The following is a 17,932-nucleotide window of genomic DNA, read 5'->3' as shown; positions in this document are numbered from 1 at the left end:
CTAGTATTGAAGATCATCACGTGGAGAAGGCGCAAGCAATCGACGATTCTTTGGAGAATCAAATCAGTAACTCTAAACCGTAGTATTCATGTTTAGGATTTAATTTATTTAAGCATGAATTACTTGCATTCCAACATGCAATTATATGTTTAACATGTGAATTGATTAGTCGCATAATCGGTCAAATAACTCCTTATCTGATTTATTTGTTATGTACAAGTTTTCCGTTGTGCAGGGGGCACCAAACCCCATCACTAGTGTCTTACATGCATAGTATTAGAGTTAGTTAGATGTAAGCCTATATAAGACATAGCTTGGTGTAGTTTGAAAACAACCATTCACAATGTAGTCAATAAAGATTTTCGATTCTCTCCATCTCTTCTTCTTCCCATGCAACAGAAACTGGTAGTTTTCCTCTGTAAATATGTAAATATGTTCTTCATCTCCTTCCATGGAGTTCTATCAATATGTAAATAAGATGACATTGGTGTGGTATAGCACTGAACGAATCTAACAGCAAGACATGTCTCCATGCTATCTACTGGAAGACTAGGTCTTGATAAACAAATATTTCGTAATCAACATACGTTAGCATTGAGCATACATTATTGATTATGCATTACTTTGACTTATCAAATGGTGAGGGTTTTTCGCAACCCAATAATCCTGATATATTGGGTAGTGGTGATTAAGCGGTGCTAGGATTGCTATTATGTTGAATCGCGCGCCCGGTGAGTCTGGCTTGATAATGTCCTCAAGAGGAGCTCGAACAATGTTTTATTATTCGGAAAACTGGCCAGTTGGAATTTAATTATTCCATTAATAATAAATAAGTGTTTCTTGATGAGTCCACTCTTGGAATTAAAAGATGTTAATCAATTAAGTCTATAGCAAACACTAATTAATCAATTGACATTTCTATCTTAAGCACGAGAAATGAACGATAAACAAAACGGAAGCCCGGATTACTTATAATTTCGGATTTGGATAGGCAGTGCAATATTACTTCTGTGGTGGATGCTCGTAATATTCCAATGTAAGTTGTATTAAATTGTGGGTTCAATTTAATTAGTAAAAAGCTAATTGAGGGAGGTCATATCCAAAACCTTCCATAGATCCATGGGCCCAATATGTAACTTAATATATATAAGAATAAAGGAGACAGAAATATCATTAATTTCTCTATAGAAATTTCGTCCCTTTCTCTCTACAGAAGGAGACGATTTTTTTCTTATTTTTCTCCTCCGTGAGATTTTCAGCTCTCCTCTGTGAGAAAGATCTGTGGTCTAGTATTGAAGATCATCACGTGGAGAACCAGTCAGAAGATCCGTGGTCTAGTATTGAAGATCATCAAGTGGAGAAGGCGCAAGCAATCGACGATTCTTTGGAGAATCAAATCAGTAACTCTAAACTGTAGTATTCATGTTTAGGATTTAATTTATTTAAGCATGAATTACTTGCATTCCAGCATGCAATTATATATTTAACATGTGAATTGATTAATCACATAATCGGTCAAATAGCTCCTTATCTGATTTATTTGTTATGTACAAGTTTTCCGTTGTGCAGGGGGCACCAAACCCCATCACTAGTGTCTTACATGCATAGTATTAGAGTTAGTTAGTTAGTTAGTTAGTTAGATGTACGCCTATATAAGACATAGCTTGGTGTAGTTTGAAAACAACCATTCACAATGTAGTCAATAAAGATTTCGATTCTCTCCATCTCTTCTTCTTCCCATGCAACAGAAACCGGTAGTTTTCCTCTGTAAATATGTAAATATGTTCTTCATCTCCTTCCATGGAGTTCTATCATTTCTTCATCCATCTCTTCACATTTCACCTCTGATTTTCACCATGATCGGTTTGATAAAACTTGACATGGTATCAGAGCAAAAATCTTCCGCTGCGTGCTTCATCTCCGCTGCATCCGACTTCGACAGAGTTCTTCAAAAAAAATTTTGGATCCGCAATTTCTTCTCACCGTTTTTTTTGTTTTTCTCACCGATTGAATTCGGTTCTTATCTTCTCAAATCACCAATTGAATTCGGTTGTTTTTTCTCTATCGCAAATCGAATTCGGGTTTCTCATAGTTTTCTCAAGTGAATCTATGTATTCACAATCTATTACAGTTTTTCTCAAGTGAATCTCTGTGTTCACGATTTGTTTCAGAAGTGAATCTCCGTATTCACGATCTGTTTCGTTTTTTTCTCTTCATAAGTGAATCTCCGTGTTCACGATATATTTCTTCTCATTTTGAATCGGTTCAATCTTTCTCTCTTCGGCGTTTGATTTCAGCCGATCTATTTTTTCTTCTCTGATTGTATCGGATATTTCCGAGGTTTGATTCGGTTCTGTGGAGATTAGGATGTGGTGCTGTTCAAGTCAAGTAGAGTGAAGTTCACGTACAGTAAAGTGAAGTTGCCAATGCTGTAGAGTGAAGTTCAAGTCCAGTAGAGTGAAGTTGCAGAAGAGTGAAGTTGCCAATGCAGTAGAGTGAAGTTGCTAATGCTGTAGAGTGAAGTTCAAGTCCATGCATGAAGATCAAGTCAAGTTCAGTTTGTCATTGAATCTGTTTCAGAATATCATTTTACCATTTACGAAATATCATTTTATCATGTTTTGTTTGTTGTTTTGTTGTCAAGATGGTAGCAATTGTCTTGCTTCCATCTTGAGGGGGGCTATTAGAGTTAGTTAGTTAGTTAGTTAGATGTAAGCCTATATAAGACATAGCTTGGTGTAGTTTGAAAACAACCATTCACAATGTAGTCAATAAAGATTTTCGATTCTCTCCATCTCTTCTTCTTCTTCCCATGCAACAGAAACCGGTAGTTTTCCTCTGTAAATATGTAAATATGTTCTTCATCTCCTTCCATGGAGTTCTATCATTTCTTCATCCATCTCTTCACATTTCACCTCTGATTTTCACCATGATCGGTTTGATAAAACTTGACACATAGCGTGTTCAAAGCTCTGAAATGTCGTATAAATGCGCTATAAATAGACTAGTTCGATAAATATACTTTATCAAGATTGTTCTTACCAAAAGTTTTGATTTGTGTGGTTATCATATCATTACCTTACTAATTTATTTATGTATATTGATTTTCAATATGATCAATTTTCAATACCAAAGTCATACGTACATTGAATTCAATGTACTGTATTTTACAATATATCGAATTCGGTTTGACATACCAAAACACCACTATACCGATACGTTATCATATCGTATCAAAATTTACAAGATATCAAAAATCCGACATTATTGATATTTTTTTCAATATGATAAATGCGGTCAATCTATAATTCGATATATTTTTCCCCGGTTGCAATAAATTCCAAATATCTCTCTCTCCCCTTCCCAAAAGAGTTGTGCTATTTTCACTTCAAGTCCAATAAAAGTTTTTAATTCACCAAACCACCCCAAAATCAATCTCCCAAACTCCACTGTCAAAAAGTGCAGACGATTCCATCGCTCGATTTCAACTCTTCGTTGACCGCCACTTCTTCCCTAATCTGGTTAGGGTTTTAATGAGGAATTAGCGATTTAATTGGGGAAAAGGAAGTGATTCAGCCTCGCGTCAATGGAGGTACCGCCCCCCGCCCCCGCCGCCGCGCGGAATGGCGGATTCGCGATGCCGCCAGCTCCCTCCCGCAAGGAGTGGCGCGTTGTGTCGGAGCAATCCGCTCGAAACTCCGCGAATGAGGTGGAAATCATCTCACATTGTGTTTATATTTTTTTAATTGAATGTTTTTTCGCGTTCTGCATTTTATTTCTAGGTAATATTGAATTGGACAAGGTTATTCATAAATACCTGCTTGCGTCGGCATTTATCGATTTGGGATTCGTGCATCGTAATATTGTGGCGAGTTTGGGTTGTTGCTAGCTTGCCGACGGTTTTGATTTGGTACTGTGCAGGAGTTGGAGCGTTCGAAGCTAGTTCAGTCTGATGAGAGATTGATATACGAGGTAGTGACTTTGTTTCAAATGAGGATTTTTAATGTGATGCAAATAGATGTGATGTGATTTGGTATGTGTGTTATGTTAAGGTACAGCATGGGAGGGAGCCGGTGGATGTGGACTTTTGCTCTGTAACTATTGATGGGGATTTGGACAACGATATTTTGCAGCAGAGACTTCATGAGGTGGCAAAGCAGAGGGAGGAGTTGCAGCATATGGAGATTGAGCTTCGGGCGCAGAACATTGCGAGATCCGAGATTTCGAGAATTCACAATACCTTTGATGCTCAAATCAAAGAGCACAAAAATGCTAATGTTGAACTGCAGGTTTTGGACTTTCTCTGTTGTGATGTAGCCATTTATGATGATCTTCTATGCTAATTCAGAGGTGCATCAATTTTTAGGAGCAACTGCATGAAAAGGAGCAGAAAATCCGTGAGCTGGAGATGAAGATGGAAGATAAGGATAGAGAGTTGCATGCTATTAGGTTGGACAATGAAGCGGTTAGTTTTCCAATCTGTTGTGCTTTTCCTTCTCTTGCAAAGTTGCGATGGGGTTTCACTGCTTATATTTATTGTTGGTTTTGTTGGATTAAGCGATTTTCATTTCTTTTGGCAGGCTTGGGCCAAAGAAGACCTTTTGAGGGAACAAAGCAAAGAGATTCAGAGCTACAGGTACTTCCTTGCATCAGAGTTACTCCTATTTTTGGATTTGATACTAAATCTTGACTAGTGTGTTTTTAACGAGAGTGGTTTTAATTCGTTGTATGTTTATATTGACCGATCAGAAGTTTGGTTAAGTATGTATTTCCTGTTGTGCTATTGCTTGAATATGCTTCCTGTTGCTTCCGGCTTCCTGCTTCCATGTCTCTATTCTGAACTGAATAAGAACATTTTTATGATAGCTATTCACTTTTATTAAGGAGCTTGGAATTCATGATATTCTTGCTTCATTTGTAGGAGGGAAAGGGACAGCTCTGAAGCTGAAAGGGTGCAGCACATTGATCAAATCCGGGAACTTCAGGAACATATTCAAGAGAAAGATCGCATGTTCATGGAGTTGCAAGAACAGGTTTGTCCATTTTTTGGTTCTTAAACCAGTAATGTTGGTTAATGTATGTTTTTAGTCAATGCATTTCATGAATCCTGGTAATTGCTTATATAGTACATTATAATCTTCAAATCAAAGAGACATAAAGGCCAATCTTTTTATGCCTTAGGTTTAGTCAGTGTTATGCACTGTTCATGAGAGATATTTTCATGGATGTAAATGGGCTACTGCCTACAAAATATATTTATGCACAAAAAAGAATTGAGCTCCTGCAATGGTTAAAACTGGTTGGCTGTATACTAATGGTTTGTGTCTCTATTCAGAATAGGACTGCCCAAGAAACCCTCATCTTTAAAGAGGAGCAGTTACGAGAAGCACAAGCCTGGATGACTCATGCACAGGAATTGGATGCTTTACATTCAACCACTTACCACAGTTTACAAGCTGAGCTGCGAGAACGTACAGAACATTATAATCAACTCTGGCTTGCTTGTCAAAGACAGGTGACTAAGCCACAAATGAGCGATCCAGATACTTTTTCTTTTCATTAGAAACTAACATTTCTCCTTATCTCAGTTGGGTGAGATGGAAAGGCTTCATTTGCATATACAACAGCTCCAGCTTGAATTGGTTGATGTTAGAGAAAAGACTGGAAGCAACATGGATGGTTCTAATATCTCCCATAAAAATGTGATTGATGCTTCTACACCTGAAAAGGGCAACGGTGGCCAGCAAGAGGTGCATAGTAATGGTTCACAGACTACAAGTATTGGCAGCCTACAAAATGGAAAATTTGAAGTTTCTGGTGGAAACATGTCAGCACAGGTCTTTTCCTAATAATTTGTTTTGTACTTTGGTCTGGTTGAGTACATTCATTTTAGTGGTTGTTATTTGTTAACTCTAAGCGCTAGGGCTAGGGCCATTGCCATTGGCAGCCTCATATCATATTTCCTTGTCTAAAGTGTCTTTCATCCTTGGCCTCTTTTCCTGATGTGATCCTTTCTCCTTAGCTTACATTCAAATTTGGTGTCAATTGGTTTTTACTGTTTTGGTATTGGGAACTGATTTTGTGCTTTTTAATTTATTTGTCTACGAGTTTGTGAACATGCCGTGAACGACATATTACCATATTGGATTATAGCCCCACTATATGGAGGGCCCCTTGTGTGAACTTTTTACCATGGTCTAATGTTTGTTGTGGTCCTCATTACCTTTTTTTTCCTTCATCAGGCTGACAATGTTCAAGTTGTTGCCTTTGGTCCTACACCCCTTCTTGGCATACCACCCTATGCTCAACCAGGACAAGTGACTGCTTTGCATCCATTTGTAATGCATCAACAAGGTGTTCCTCACCCTTCACATGTTATGCAATCTCATTTTCACTCGGTATCCACATTGCCCTCCGTTCAAAATTGGCAGCAGGTAAGTGTAATACTATTCTGTTGCCTTGGTCTAGAATGCACCAGTTAGTTGATTGAAGTATTCTTTCTTTCAAAATGTTCAAGGGTCAACCAGATGGCCAACACGTTCCTACCCCTAATCAATATAATCAAGAAACCGAACAAAATGTGGTGAAAATTCAATCTAATATTGACTACGAAGCCTCTGGGAATGATCAGATTCTTCACGTGAATACTTTGGATTCAAATATCAGCCAAGGATTAGCTGCTGATTCATTCCCATCAGCAAATGGAGATGGCAAGGTATATGGCTCATTAGGATACTTCAGCAACTTGATTTTTCTACTGATTGTCAAGTCCTTTGATTTATCACATTGAATAAACCTTTTACAGATTCTCGACTCCATCGGAAAAGGTTATGATAATACACAATCTCCAGAGAGCCTGCAGCAAGTGTCTTCCCATTTTCGAAGCGCGCTTAGTTTGGACCATCTAGAACATGGCAACGACACTAAGGTTTGGATAAAGCTTTTGAGTAATAATTAGCATTCACCCACCTTTTGTCTTCTTTGCTAATGGTCATAATGAAATTGAGAGATCGTCTTATTTTAATACAACCACAGGAGGAACAAGTTAACCATGCTCATGATCATGGAACGGGAAACAGGAACCCAATGGAAAATCCCGATCATGCTGGCCTGGCGTCATCAGAAAGAGTTGCTAATGTTCAGAATTTCAGTGAGAAAACCACAAATAATGGCTCGAGTACTGATACGGCTGATGCATCTGTATCTGCTGGGCAGAAGAGTATCACAGGAAACACTGCAGAAAGTTTTCTACTGGATGAAAGAGTATTATTGGCATCTATAGCTCGCACAATAGGCTCTGGTGGTAGAATTAGGATAAGTTCAACGGTTAGTAAATTAATAGATGCATTGAATGTTTGACTTTAAATAATATAAACTCATAATGATAAGTCAACAATGATACATGATTGTCATGGCCTGCCTGTAACAGCTTCCAAATAGACTTGGGAAAATGCTCGCCCCACTTCACTGGCATGATTACAAAAGGAAGTATGGAAAGCTTGACGATTTTGTTGCTGGTCATCCTGAAGTATACCTCTTTCTTCTTGTTGGTTTTTGTAATTTGACTTATTCTGATGGTATTTGCTAATGTTCTCTCTTTGGATTATCTCAGCTGTTTTTTATTGAGGGCGACTACATTCAGCTTCGTGAAGGGGCACAGGAAACAATAGCAGCCTCAGCTGCAGTTGCCAAAGTTGCTGCAGCCGCTGCTGCAGCTCCATCATCATACTCGTCATTGTTGCCTTCTGTAGCAGTCACTCCCATGGCTCAGTCCCACCGACTGAAGAAGGCCTCACCTCCTGACTCGTCTCATGCAAATGTTGACATGACCAGCTTTAATGAGTTTGGTGCTCCTAGACCTTTGAATGTGAATGACCATGCTTCTCAGTTCTCAGCTGCGCAGAGCCAGAACGTAAACGGTGGTTCACTTCGTGTCCCTGTAGGAACATCAAATGTCAAAATTTTGAGCAAAGCCAAAGATCAAGTGGAGCCGAATGGTAATGAGACTGAACTTGGCCGTTCTACGCTGTGGCCGGTTGGCAAGGGTGGATCTCATGGGAGGTCTGGAATGAATTCAGCTGGGAAACAACAAAGGTATTCTTAAGTTTTTTCTGAACTTTTTGTAATTTAATTGGTTCTGAATATAATCTTTTGTGGAATATTTCAGGGCAGTTGGGGCTGTGTCAAATGTGAGAAGATAGTCAGTCAATTCTTCTTTGGAAAAGGTGAACTTTTTTTTATGTTTAAGACTGCTACTATATTGTCTTGCATGTTTTCGTCAAGGTCCATCCAATTCTCCTACCCAGCTTTTGACATCAGCCTGTGTCACTTCATCACTATCACCTAATCATTGTTTTATGTTAAAAGACAATTCGTTAACGTCGGTCTTGACTAGTCAAGTTGATGATTTACTTCTGGTCTATAAATTTGTGGTGGAACATTGTGTTCTTGATGGATTAGTGGTTTTTTGTTTTTCCTCAACACATCTTTTGACACTCAACACTAATGTATAGGATGCAAGTGTAAAAGAGCTAAAAATGGACTTGAAGCATACTCCCTCCGTCTACCATTACATGTCATTTTGGGACGTCCATCATTACATGTCTCATTTCACTTTTATTGTATTTGGTAGTATGGGGGGTCCACATTTCTAACTTTTTTCCATCCACATTCGTCACATTTCTTAAAACCTGAAAAGAAGGGCCTGTATCTGATGTTTGTCTAAACTCTTGGGTTTAAAAAGCATTGTGGTCACAAGTTTCCATATTGAGTTGCTTTATTTACTTTGCAGGGTATGCTAAGTATGGAATTGGAGAAGATGAGTGGCAAAAGGCTTTAATAGCACAAGTTAAATTGTCCACTTATGTTTTTACCCTGTGCAAATCGATTCAATGATACTACTTGTTATTTAAAGTATATATTCTCTTAAATTTGGAGAACTCAATTTTTTTGTTTCTTCCAGTGTTGAGAGTGCATTGATGAAGATGTGGTCATTTTGATTTTTAGGTTAATGGAAAGGCAATGATTATAGTTTTGCATATTACTATTATTTAATCAATTTTCTGAGGTAGTCAATAAAATTGAATACAAAGAAGTGACATTACCAGTATTATTTATTATTGAAATGAATAAAAAATAGAAAATGATGATTAAGTGTTAGTATTATTTATGATTAAAAATAAAAAATAGAAGTGCGTTGTTGTGTTGCATGTCCGCATCCATTAGCCGATAATGAAACGCCGAATGCCTTTGTATCAATTGTGTTATGAAATTATATGTCACACCACTAAATTGAAAAAATCGAGCTACTGCATATTGCAATGTGTTTAGTTCGAAATTTGGTGACCAATTTTATGTTAATTTTTTATTTATCTTGTTTCCTTTCATGTGAAATTTTATATACTATCCACTCGTAAATAAATAATGTAATTATGCTATTTTTGCTGCTTCTTGCATTGATTTTAAGGTGAATCTAACTTGAGTCCCAACTTTTTGATGATTTAGGGGGAAAAATACTTTGATTCTTTTAAGTTTCATCAATTTCACCACTTTTATTTTTTAATACCAATTGTAATAATTCATTTATCTTATTCTTTGTATTTATATTTTTGTTATATTAAACGAAAATACATAGGACATGTTGATTTAAATTCAAAATGAAATTTTTTTTAATGTAATATTAAATCACTAATTATTGTCGAATCGTGCATACACTTTAGAAGAATTCGAATTCTAACATTTCCAAGAATTGATATCTTTCAAGAATTGAGGAAGAATTAAGCATATGTATAATTCAAAGCTACATTGTTCAGTGTACAAGATTTGATTTCAAATGTGGTCCAAATAGTAACCCAAATGTTGAATTTGACTAATCAAATTATGGATTGATACATTTAACCCCAAATGATGAGTGAAATTGTGAAAGAGAAGGTAATGAGGTGGAAAGGTGGGCAAATGTGTAAAATCAAGTCCATTTCTTGATGGAGAGCCCAATGCACAAACAAATCTTACCTATTGTCCAATATTTCAAATTCTTGCCCATTTCTTTGAACAGGGCAGGCCTATGCCCAATTCTAAGGCTTCCTCCAATTAAGTAGTGGAAGGTGAACAATCATAATTCTCCTAATTGGGCCAAGAATTGCCTAATTCTTGGAAAGTGAACACGACCTCAGGATCAATGTTACCTCTCAGTTCATGTTGAGGTCACGTGCGCGAATTGTTACATCGGATTCGGAGGGGGTAAAGGCGATGCCCATGCTAGTAGTGCTTCCTCACTATGAAACTTCCCCCAAAAAAATAGGCCAGTCAACTTTCCTCCATAGATGGGAGCATTATTATATCTCACAAATGGAGTAGAAATTTAAATTCATTTGTCACTTGAAGAAAAATAAGATTTATATTATTACCTAACAAAAGGTTGAGATGGCCGAGTTGGTCTAAGGCGCCAGATTAAGGTTCTGGTCCGAAAGGGCGTGGGTTCAAATCCCACTCTCAACACATATTTTAATTTTGTTTTTTTCCCTGACTTTATTCTACTAGTATTAGTTTTGTTTGTTTTGTCTTTGCCAACTTGATTATATTAATTTAACTTTTATTTGTCTTCTCATCATTTATTTTAATTTTGTTTTTTGTCTTTGCAAACTTGTTCATCTACTTTATTTATTTTCCGTCTGTTAATTTCATAGTACTATTTTGTTTTATGTATTTGCAAACTTAATTATTTTGATTTTAGTTTTCTTTGTATTCTCAACATTTATTTTTAATTTTTTTATTTTAATTTTGTCTTTGCAAACTTGATTATTAATTTTACTTTTCTTTGCCTTCTCAACATTTTTTTTTTAATTTTCTTTTGATGAGCTCTACAAACTTCCATGAGAACTGAAAAAACTCAACCCTGTTCATTCAATTCCTGGCCAACGGGAAATAAAAGGGGAGGAAACACAACCAATATGCTTTTCGACATTCCTCGAAGTTCATGTGAAGTTATCGTCCGAGGCAAACGAAAGAGTAAGCGTCAAGCACAAGTTGGATCGACTGAAACAAACATATTAAAACATAGTGCAAAGAGATCAATTCAAGGCTGCTCATCATGATATGATTGGTTTTCTGCAATGAGAAAGGAGGAGTTTCCCTTCAAGGTCACAATCACCCGCAAAAATGGCCGTACTCTACTAGCTTAACGGTCGACCATAATTATCCAACACAGGTGAGACGACCAGCGTATGCAGGGACGGGGAAAAAAAGGATTAACACAGATACCACAGAGTATCTGGATCTACCATGTAACTATGTATACATAAGGGATGATAGATGACATCTGTCGGATCAGTGCATGGATTGACGGGGTGCCCGGGGCCGGACAGGAGTTTTTGATGGGCTTACCCTGGAAGCGTTAAAATTCTGTAGTGTTAGTTAATCGACCATGAAAAAAGATAGGGTTATAGTAATCGGTGCAGGGATGTTAGAGAATGCCCAACCTTATAGGCAATGATCCCAACACAGCTCCACTGCAGTTCAATGCTGCAATCGCACTTTCAGCCTGCAACGGGTAAAATAGTCCAATTAAGTTCTGATTCAACGGTAATGCACCTCATCGCTCCAACACACACAAACATAATCAAAAGAATTGGAGAAACAAGTCCTCAGTTGATTTCAGTAACAGTAATAGATAATACAGAGGTGAAAATTTAAACTTTTTTCGACCTTCAAAGTTGTAAAAGATATCAGTATGACCACAAAGACCTCAAGCCCAATAAGATGTTGAACTTTAAATGGAGGATAGGATATTCACACACAACACTGAAGAATACAGAGAAACCTTACAAAAGTCATATCTCGAGCATCTTGAAATCCCCATCGAGTTAAATATAAGATGAGAGCAATCAAGTCACTTGGGGAAAGATCGTCGTGGCTTTTAGTTAATTAATCTGATGGAAGCTTTTAGATATCAATGAAGCATATGCAAAGGCAAACTCAAAACTCAAAACCCACTGCAAACTCGAGAAAATACAGAGCAAATCTCATATTATTCACACTATCGCGAAAAGGCATGGAAGGACATGGTATGTGCTGGTTTAGCTTTGAGAAGATCTATGAAGATGAGAAAACATTTGGGACGAGATATAATGATATATTATGTAGCCTAGGTAGTTGGATGGAAGTTTATGAAAATAATCTAGCATAGTACTATATTTTACAAGTTACAACACTTATAGTTATAGATAGAAGTATATTCTTCATCATCAGCAATCACACATTTTTAGAATGGCAATTTGCTCTCTCGCCTAATGTTTTTCTCTTGGATGACTCTAGTTATAGCACAAATATGATACATGCAGAACAAGAACTTATAGATGGTGTGATTTTTTTTTCCAAGAGATGCAGTAATTAACACCCGGGACTAATTCAAAGAACATTCTAGAAGTCAAGATGAAGAAAGCATCTATTGGCTGTCCGTTAGTACAACTGCAGTAGATGGCGAGATAAAAATAGAAGTCCGAATCCAAATAAAATTACTATCTGGATAAGTACATCTTTGTCCTTGATCCAGCTAAAGTTTTATATGCATTTACATTTATTAGAGCTTTGTCAAACTTATTAGAAAATAAAACTACTGTTCCACCGAGCAGGGTTTAGTAAAAAAATTAACTATATCAGTTACATATAATGGTCGGGAGAAACAGGGTGTAAGGATTTCATTCAAGAATATGTACCCCATCTGTGACAGAGAGAATTGTCTAATACAAGAAAGCTACTTTTAGCCCAGGTGCGAATATCACGGGCAATTTATACTTTAAAGGCATAAACGAATTTGCATAAACAAAAAAATTTAGACAGAGGGGGAATTATTAGCTGAGATTATTACTTAGAAAGAACTCAAAGAAGTCAAATAAGATAAGCAATAAATTGTGCTCTCACCATTACAAACTCCACAAAAGATATACGAGTGGAATGATGATAATCACCAAGCAACCTCAACCGACGGACCTGAATCAAGAGGTGCAAATGGCAATATGCAAGCGTTTAATTCCTTCAGAAAAGCATGAAATTAGTCAAAATTGTACTCACAGAAGCCTACATACCTCGCCACAAATGGACTCAAAGAAGAGTTTAACATCTGCTTGAGTGACCTGTAACATGGAAACAAATAAATAACGCTTGTATTGAAAACAGGAATCTAACAGCCTGTGAAACGATTCTGAGAGCAAAACTACCTTCTTGTCAATATTTGTACAATAAATTGTCCTTGCACACATCTCCCTTTCATCCTCAGACTACACCTCAGTAACAACAAAGGAAATTAGTCTACATTCTTTGAACAAATGGAGCTAGAACACATGTTGGAAGGAGCTAAATGGTTGCAAGGTTCTCACCCTAGGCAAGAATGTCGGATTCACAGGAGCAATCGCAGTTTTGGATGGCAGTACTCTCACAGGGTAGAAGCCAAGCATAGTTCCTGCCAAACTCAAGGCATTCCTTGCCCCTTCTGTATTTACATGAGAGACAGTATAATGTTATACGGCCATGGAGTTATTTCAACTACACAATGAAATGAAGACTCTCCACATACCTTCATCAGTGAACTCAACAAAGGCAAATCGAAGTACAGAATTAGGGTCACCACAAACACGACAATCCACAACCTTCATTAAGTAAATTGCGGAAGCAACCATTAAAACCATTTAGTGGTGGTGAAAACATAACTAATGAAGCAGAGTTTTGAGAAATACACACCTGACCACAGCCAATAAAAAGTGCTGCAAGTTGCTCTTCCGTAACCTACAGTCATCATAACAATGGCCAAATTTAAGTGTTTACTTGCCTGAATAAAGTAATGTTCGCAACCAAATCAATAGATTCTCTTTTACCTGATGATCAATATCGGAAACATACACCGTCCTCTTAATCACGTCATCTCTTTGAGCCATGCTTGTTCTGCTAGTGAACCTCCGTTTTCCATTGGCATAACCATTTTTCTTCTGCATATTAAAACCAATTGGTAAAGAGAAAATACCAAATGAGAATGTAAAAGAAAAAATATAAAGTTTAGCGTGACAAATATGTCTCACTGTCCAAAAGAAACAACTGTTTCAACCCCAAAATAAACAGATTAAAGGGAACATAAACATATCACCCAACCATGGAAACAAAACAACCTAAAAATGTTAGGAACTCCCGATTTCTAAAAGCAAACCAACATAAAGTTAGAAGAAGAAAAATGGATGTAAATGTAATATAGCTTGAAAAATGCAATAAATTATCAGATAAAAAGGACTAACCCTTCTAAACGAATTTTCAGTTGAAACACCCGAATTAAGGAAGTGCTGCATCAAAAAACCATTAGCATCAAACCCAAGCATCCCAGCAGCCGCCACTTGAGACGGCGAAATCATCTGCTGGCCGCCGACGACGAGTGACGTCAGCGACGGCGGCACGAATTCCTCAGCCATGGGGTTCAATTTCGACAGCATTTCCTCTAAATCTCTCATCTCCCTCTTAAACCCCTCCCCTCCGTCATCACCATTCTCCAATTTCTCCTCTCGCACCGCTCCATTTCCGAGCTGGCGGTGGCCGTTGGACATCATCATCTTCTGCTGAATCAGGTAGCTCTGATCGACCGGCGCCGTTGACTTCTGGCCGTTTGTTGACTGCTGGTGGTGGCGATGATGATGATGGTGATCCGCAACGTCGCTCATCGCGCTACCTCTGTCGCTTTCCACCACCGCCATGAATGATCGAGCAAAAACCTCCGCAAATTTTTCGGTTTTTTTCGACTTTATTTTTCTTCTATTTTCCACTGTTGCAAAACATCAAAAAAACGAAAACCTATAATCAATTTCTTCAGTTCGGCAGATCAAAACTGAGAAAAACCTCAAATTTGTGTGACTTTTTCCCCAAAATAAACGGATTTTTTAACCTGATAGCTCAAATGGTGTCCATTTGAGCACGAAATTCGGAAGATGAACAGAAACAGATGAAAAAGAGGAACGCAAAATCAGAGCGCAGCTTTACCTTTTTTTCCATATTATTTTATTCCAGTAGCTAGAGTTTTATTCTCATACTGACTGCAATTATAAATATAGTGATAGAAAAATAGCGTATGTTTTTATCAGTAGACTAGAAATGGGGAAAGGGGAACAATATTTACGTAAGCATTTATTAATTTATTTATTATTTATTTATCTGTTTTTGTGATTTTTCTGAATTAAATGCGTCACTTTACTTTGTTCACAACGCCCCGAAGACATAACTCATGCAAAATGTATCACATTTGTTTCATAGTAGTACAAAAAGTTTGAAGTTGACATAAATCATACAAAAAGTTTTATTCGTGTTTCAATTTAGTACATTCTGTTATATGTGTTTAAACGTCGTTAACTCTTTGTCTATGTGAAGTACAAAATGTTTCATCATTGTTTCATGTTGGTACAAAAAGTTTTTTGATTGTTTCATATTGGTACAAAATTTTTTATCATTGTTTCATGGTTTGTACATCAAATAAGTAAAAAGTTAACACTGTTTAAACACATATAACGGGATGTACTAAATTGAAACACGATATAAACTTTTGTACGATTTATGTCAACTTTAAACTTGTTGTACTAATATGAAACAAATGTGATACATTTTGTATGAATTTTGTATTTACCCCAAAATATAAGATGAGGAACTGGTGGGGACCGGACAGTGGTGGGGACCACCTACTTGCTTTAATAACAGTAGTTTGGAGTCCTTTTACACTCTTACTTTTTTTTCTTTGCAGCAAGATCTGCCCCTCCGTTGCCAACTGCGCTACGCCTCTGCGGGCTCTTACTTTTTTCTTTTGTATAGATACTCCCTTCGACGTGCACTATTTTCTTTTTATTCTTTTGTCTTTCTCATTAGATACTCCCTTCATCCCTTAAGAATATGCACTAAATAATTTTGAAAAGTATTTTTTCTCTAATTTTGGTGGGACTCATTCTCTACTAACAATACTTTATTTACTTTTTATCCATACCTCTCTCTTACTTTATCAATTTTACATTAAAACTCGTATCGACTCCAAAGTGCATATTCTTTTGGGACGGAAGAAGTAATGAGTACATTTATTTATTCTTCCTCTAATATAACCACGCATAAATTTTATTTCACTTTTATTTAAACGGTAAATATAAATCACATTATATTAACTTATTTTATTTTAATATTAAATAAAAAATTATACCGTCACACAATTGTGTAATTGCAATTTTTTTCACTGGAGATTTAATAATAAATAATTAAAATAAAAAAAAGTTAAAGTAAGAGATAATAATGTAAATAAGACTTATTTAATTCATGTTCATATTTTATTCATTGATGATTTTTTGAATCTTGCAAGAATGAAAATGACTGTTGGGATTTTTTAGGGTCGCTGATAATTGACGGTTATTTCGTACTTATTCTTGAGCGTCTTGTTCAACACTTTTACTTAATTTGTGCATAAACTTGAATATGAACTTACACCGATTCATCAAAATGTGCAAGTTTCAAACCCATTGTCGATAACAATATTGTTCGACGATAATGCAATTGATACACATCATGCATAAAAGGGTATGGAAGAGTGCACTAGTTACATGTAATTACTTTAGGTCATTATATTTGTTAGAGTTAGTGGGAAATAATTGCAATTAGTTATTGTCATTATGTGTATGTTAATTATGTTATACACATGCTATGATATGATTGTATATAGTTTTCATTTGAGATGTTAGATGATTATTGTAATAAATGATATTGTGGAGGTTTTTTGTGAGGGAAAAATGGTTTCTTTTAAACTAGTTACCCTTTATTTCAATTATTTTTTATATTTCATTATCAAATTGATCTATAAGTTTTCACCAATTTATTTTACTAAACACACAAAATATCCCGCTAAGGCGGTAGAAGTTTTAGTGTAAATTTGTTAAAATATGATAAAATAAAAAATTGATGAAATAGTATTATTAGTGGAGAATGAGCTTTACACGTTAAAGATATGTAATTTAAAAAAATATAGTATTATGACTGATTTTCGTGGGCTAGCAAAATAGAAAACTATGATTATTGATTATGGACGTCGAGAGTATGTTAATAAAAGTTGTATGGATCGTACTAGTAGACTCTATAATGAGATCAATGTTACTCAAAAACATCCACACAATATTTATATGCCATTACATAATTGAAACTGAATTTAACAATAAGCCTATGTGACTATTTTCGAAAATATGGTTACATAATTTGGTTTCGAAGATAAACCCATATGCCTATATCAAGTGCACTACAAACTAAGCACACTAACGTCAATTATATAATCAAATATTTTAATTTTAATTTTAGTGACTAATCAATTTACTCTAATACGATATGACGTATAAGAATCAAGTCTATATAATAGACATGAAAGTATATCCAAAATTTAGCTTTCAACCACCTTCTTTTTATTTTTAGTTTAAAAGGTACACAATTTAAAATTTTGTTTGCATCTCTAAAATGCATTGCCTAATACTAACTCTGTTCTATAGAGTTGAATGCAGAATTTGAAAATAACATTTTAAAATTACCGACGATACTTTTCTAATGGTACATGCTTCAAAAATCTAAATTCAACTACAAAATTAGAGTTGTCCGTCAACAACTTTCAAGTTATTTACGTCCATTTTTAGTGACACTATCTATACAATTACAAATCCTTTATCGAAAAGGTCTTAGCAATACATTTGAAATGTATATATGATTCGAAGAATTATATTATTGATAAAATGGACTCCATACCATATCAAATTTCAATTTCAATAAAATAAAATTTTGAATTTTTATATTTGCTTTGAATATTTAACAGATAGTACGAAATGTAACTCAATTGATATATAGTCTCTCTTGGAAGGCTCGAACAAATAGATCGGGATTTGGAGTCATGGTCTCT

General features: G+C 35.9%; 2 protein-coding genes and 1 non-coding gene across 5 annotated transcripts; 2 read left to right on the top strand and 1 right to left on the bottom strand.

Moving 5' to 3' along the window:
* Positions 1 to 3,357: 3,357 nt before the first annotated feature.
* On the top strand, positions 3,358 to 8,961 carry LOC121809767. 2 transcript variants are annotated; one of them, XM_042210563.1, is made up of 16 exons: positions 3,358 to 3,709; positions 3,922 to 3,972; positions 4,059 to 4,289; positions 4,367 to 4,465; positions 4,581 to 4,636; positions 4,922 to 5,033; positions 5,336 to 5,515; positions 5,589 to 5,837; positions 6,243 to 6,434; positions 6,518 to 6,715; positions 6,806 to 6,928; positions 7,036 to 7,326; positions 7,430 to 7,528; positions 7,613 to 8,094; positions 8,168 to 8,225; positions 8,792 to 8,961. In XM_042210563.1, the coding sequence occupies exons 1-15, from the start codon at positions 3,587 to 3,589 to the stop codon at positions 8,199 to 8,201; spliced, it is 2,520 nt and encodes an 839-aa protein (XP_042066497.1). In that variant the 5' UTR covers positions 3,358 to 3,586; the 3' UTR covers positions 8,202 to 8,225; positions 8,792 to 8,961. The 2 variants fall into 2 exon arrangements, with proteins under 2 accessions (XP_042066497.1, XP_042066496.1); XM_042210562.1 differs by having other exon boundaries at positions 4,053 to 4,289.
* A 1,455-nt stretch (positions 8,962 to 10,416) lies between these two features.
* TRNAL-AAG lies at positions 10,417 to 10,497 on the top strand. The gene has a single exon. It is a non-coding gene; the product is annotated as a tRNA-Leu (tRNA).
* A 438-nt stretch (positions 10,498 to 10,935) lies between these two features.
* On the bottom strand, positions 10,936 to 15,110 carry LOC121809950 (polyadenylate-binding protein-interacting protein 12-like). Of its 2 annotated transcripts, none has more exons than XM_042210800.1 (11): positions 15,013 to 15,110; positions 14,280 to 14,797; positions 13,869 to 13,979; positions 13,735 to 13,779; positions 13,571 to 13,643; positions 13,374 to 13,486; positions 13,215 to 13,274; positions 13,083 to 13,130; positions 12,919 to 12,987; positions 11,478 to 11,539; positions 10,936 to 11,383 (listed from the first exon to the last, which is right to left on the bottom strand). In XM_042210800.1, the coding sequence occupies exons 2-11, from the start codon at positions 14,727 to 14,729 to the stop codon at positions 11,326 to 11,328; spliced, it is 1,089 nt and encodes a 362-aa protein (XP_042066734.1). In that variant the 5' UTR covers positions 14,730 to 14,797; positions 15,013 to 15,110; the 3' UTR covers positions 10,936 to 11,325. The 2 variants fall into 2 exon arrangements, with proteins under 2 accessions (XP_042066734.1, XP_042066733.1); XM_042210799.1 differs by having other exon boundaries at positions 14,918 to 15,067.
* Positions 15,111 to 17,932: the final 2,822 nt, after the last annotated feature.

The sequence above is a fragment of the Salvia splendens genome, chromosome 6 (assembly GCF_004379255.2).
Source record: "Salvia splendens isolate huo1 chromosome 6, SspV2, whole genome shotgun sequence".
In the NCBI taxonomy this organism is placed as follows: Eukaryota; Viridiplantae; Streptophyta; class Magnoliopsida; order Lamiales; family Lamiaceae; genus Salvia; species Salvia splendens.
This window is presented reverse-complemented; position numbering and strand designations above follow the sequence as displayed.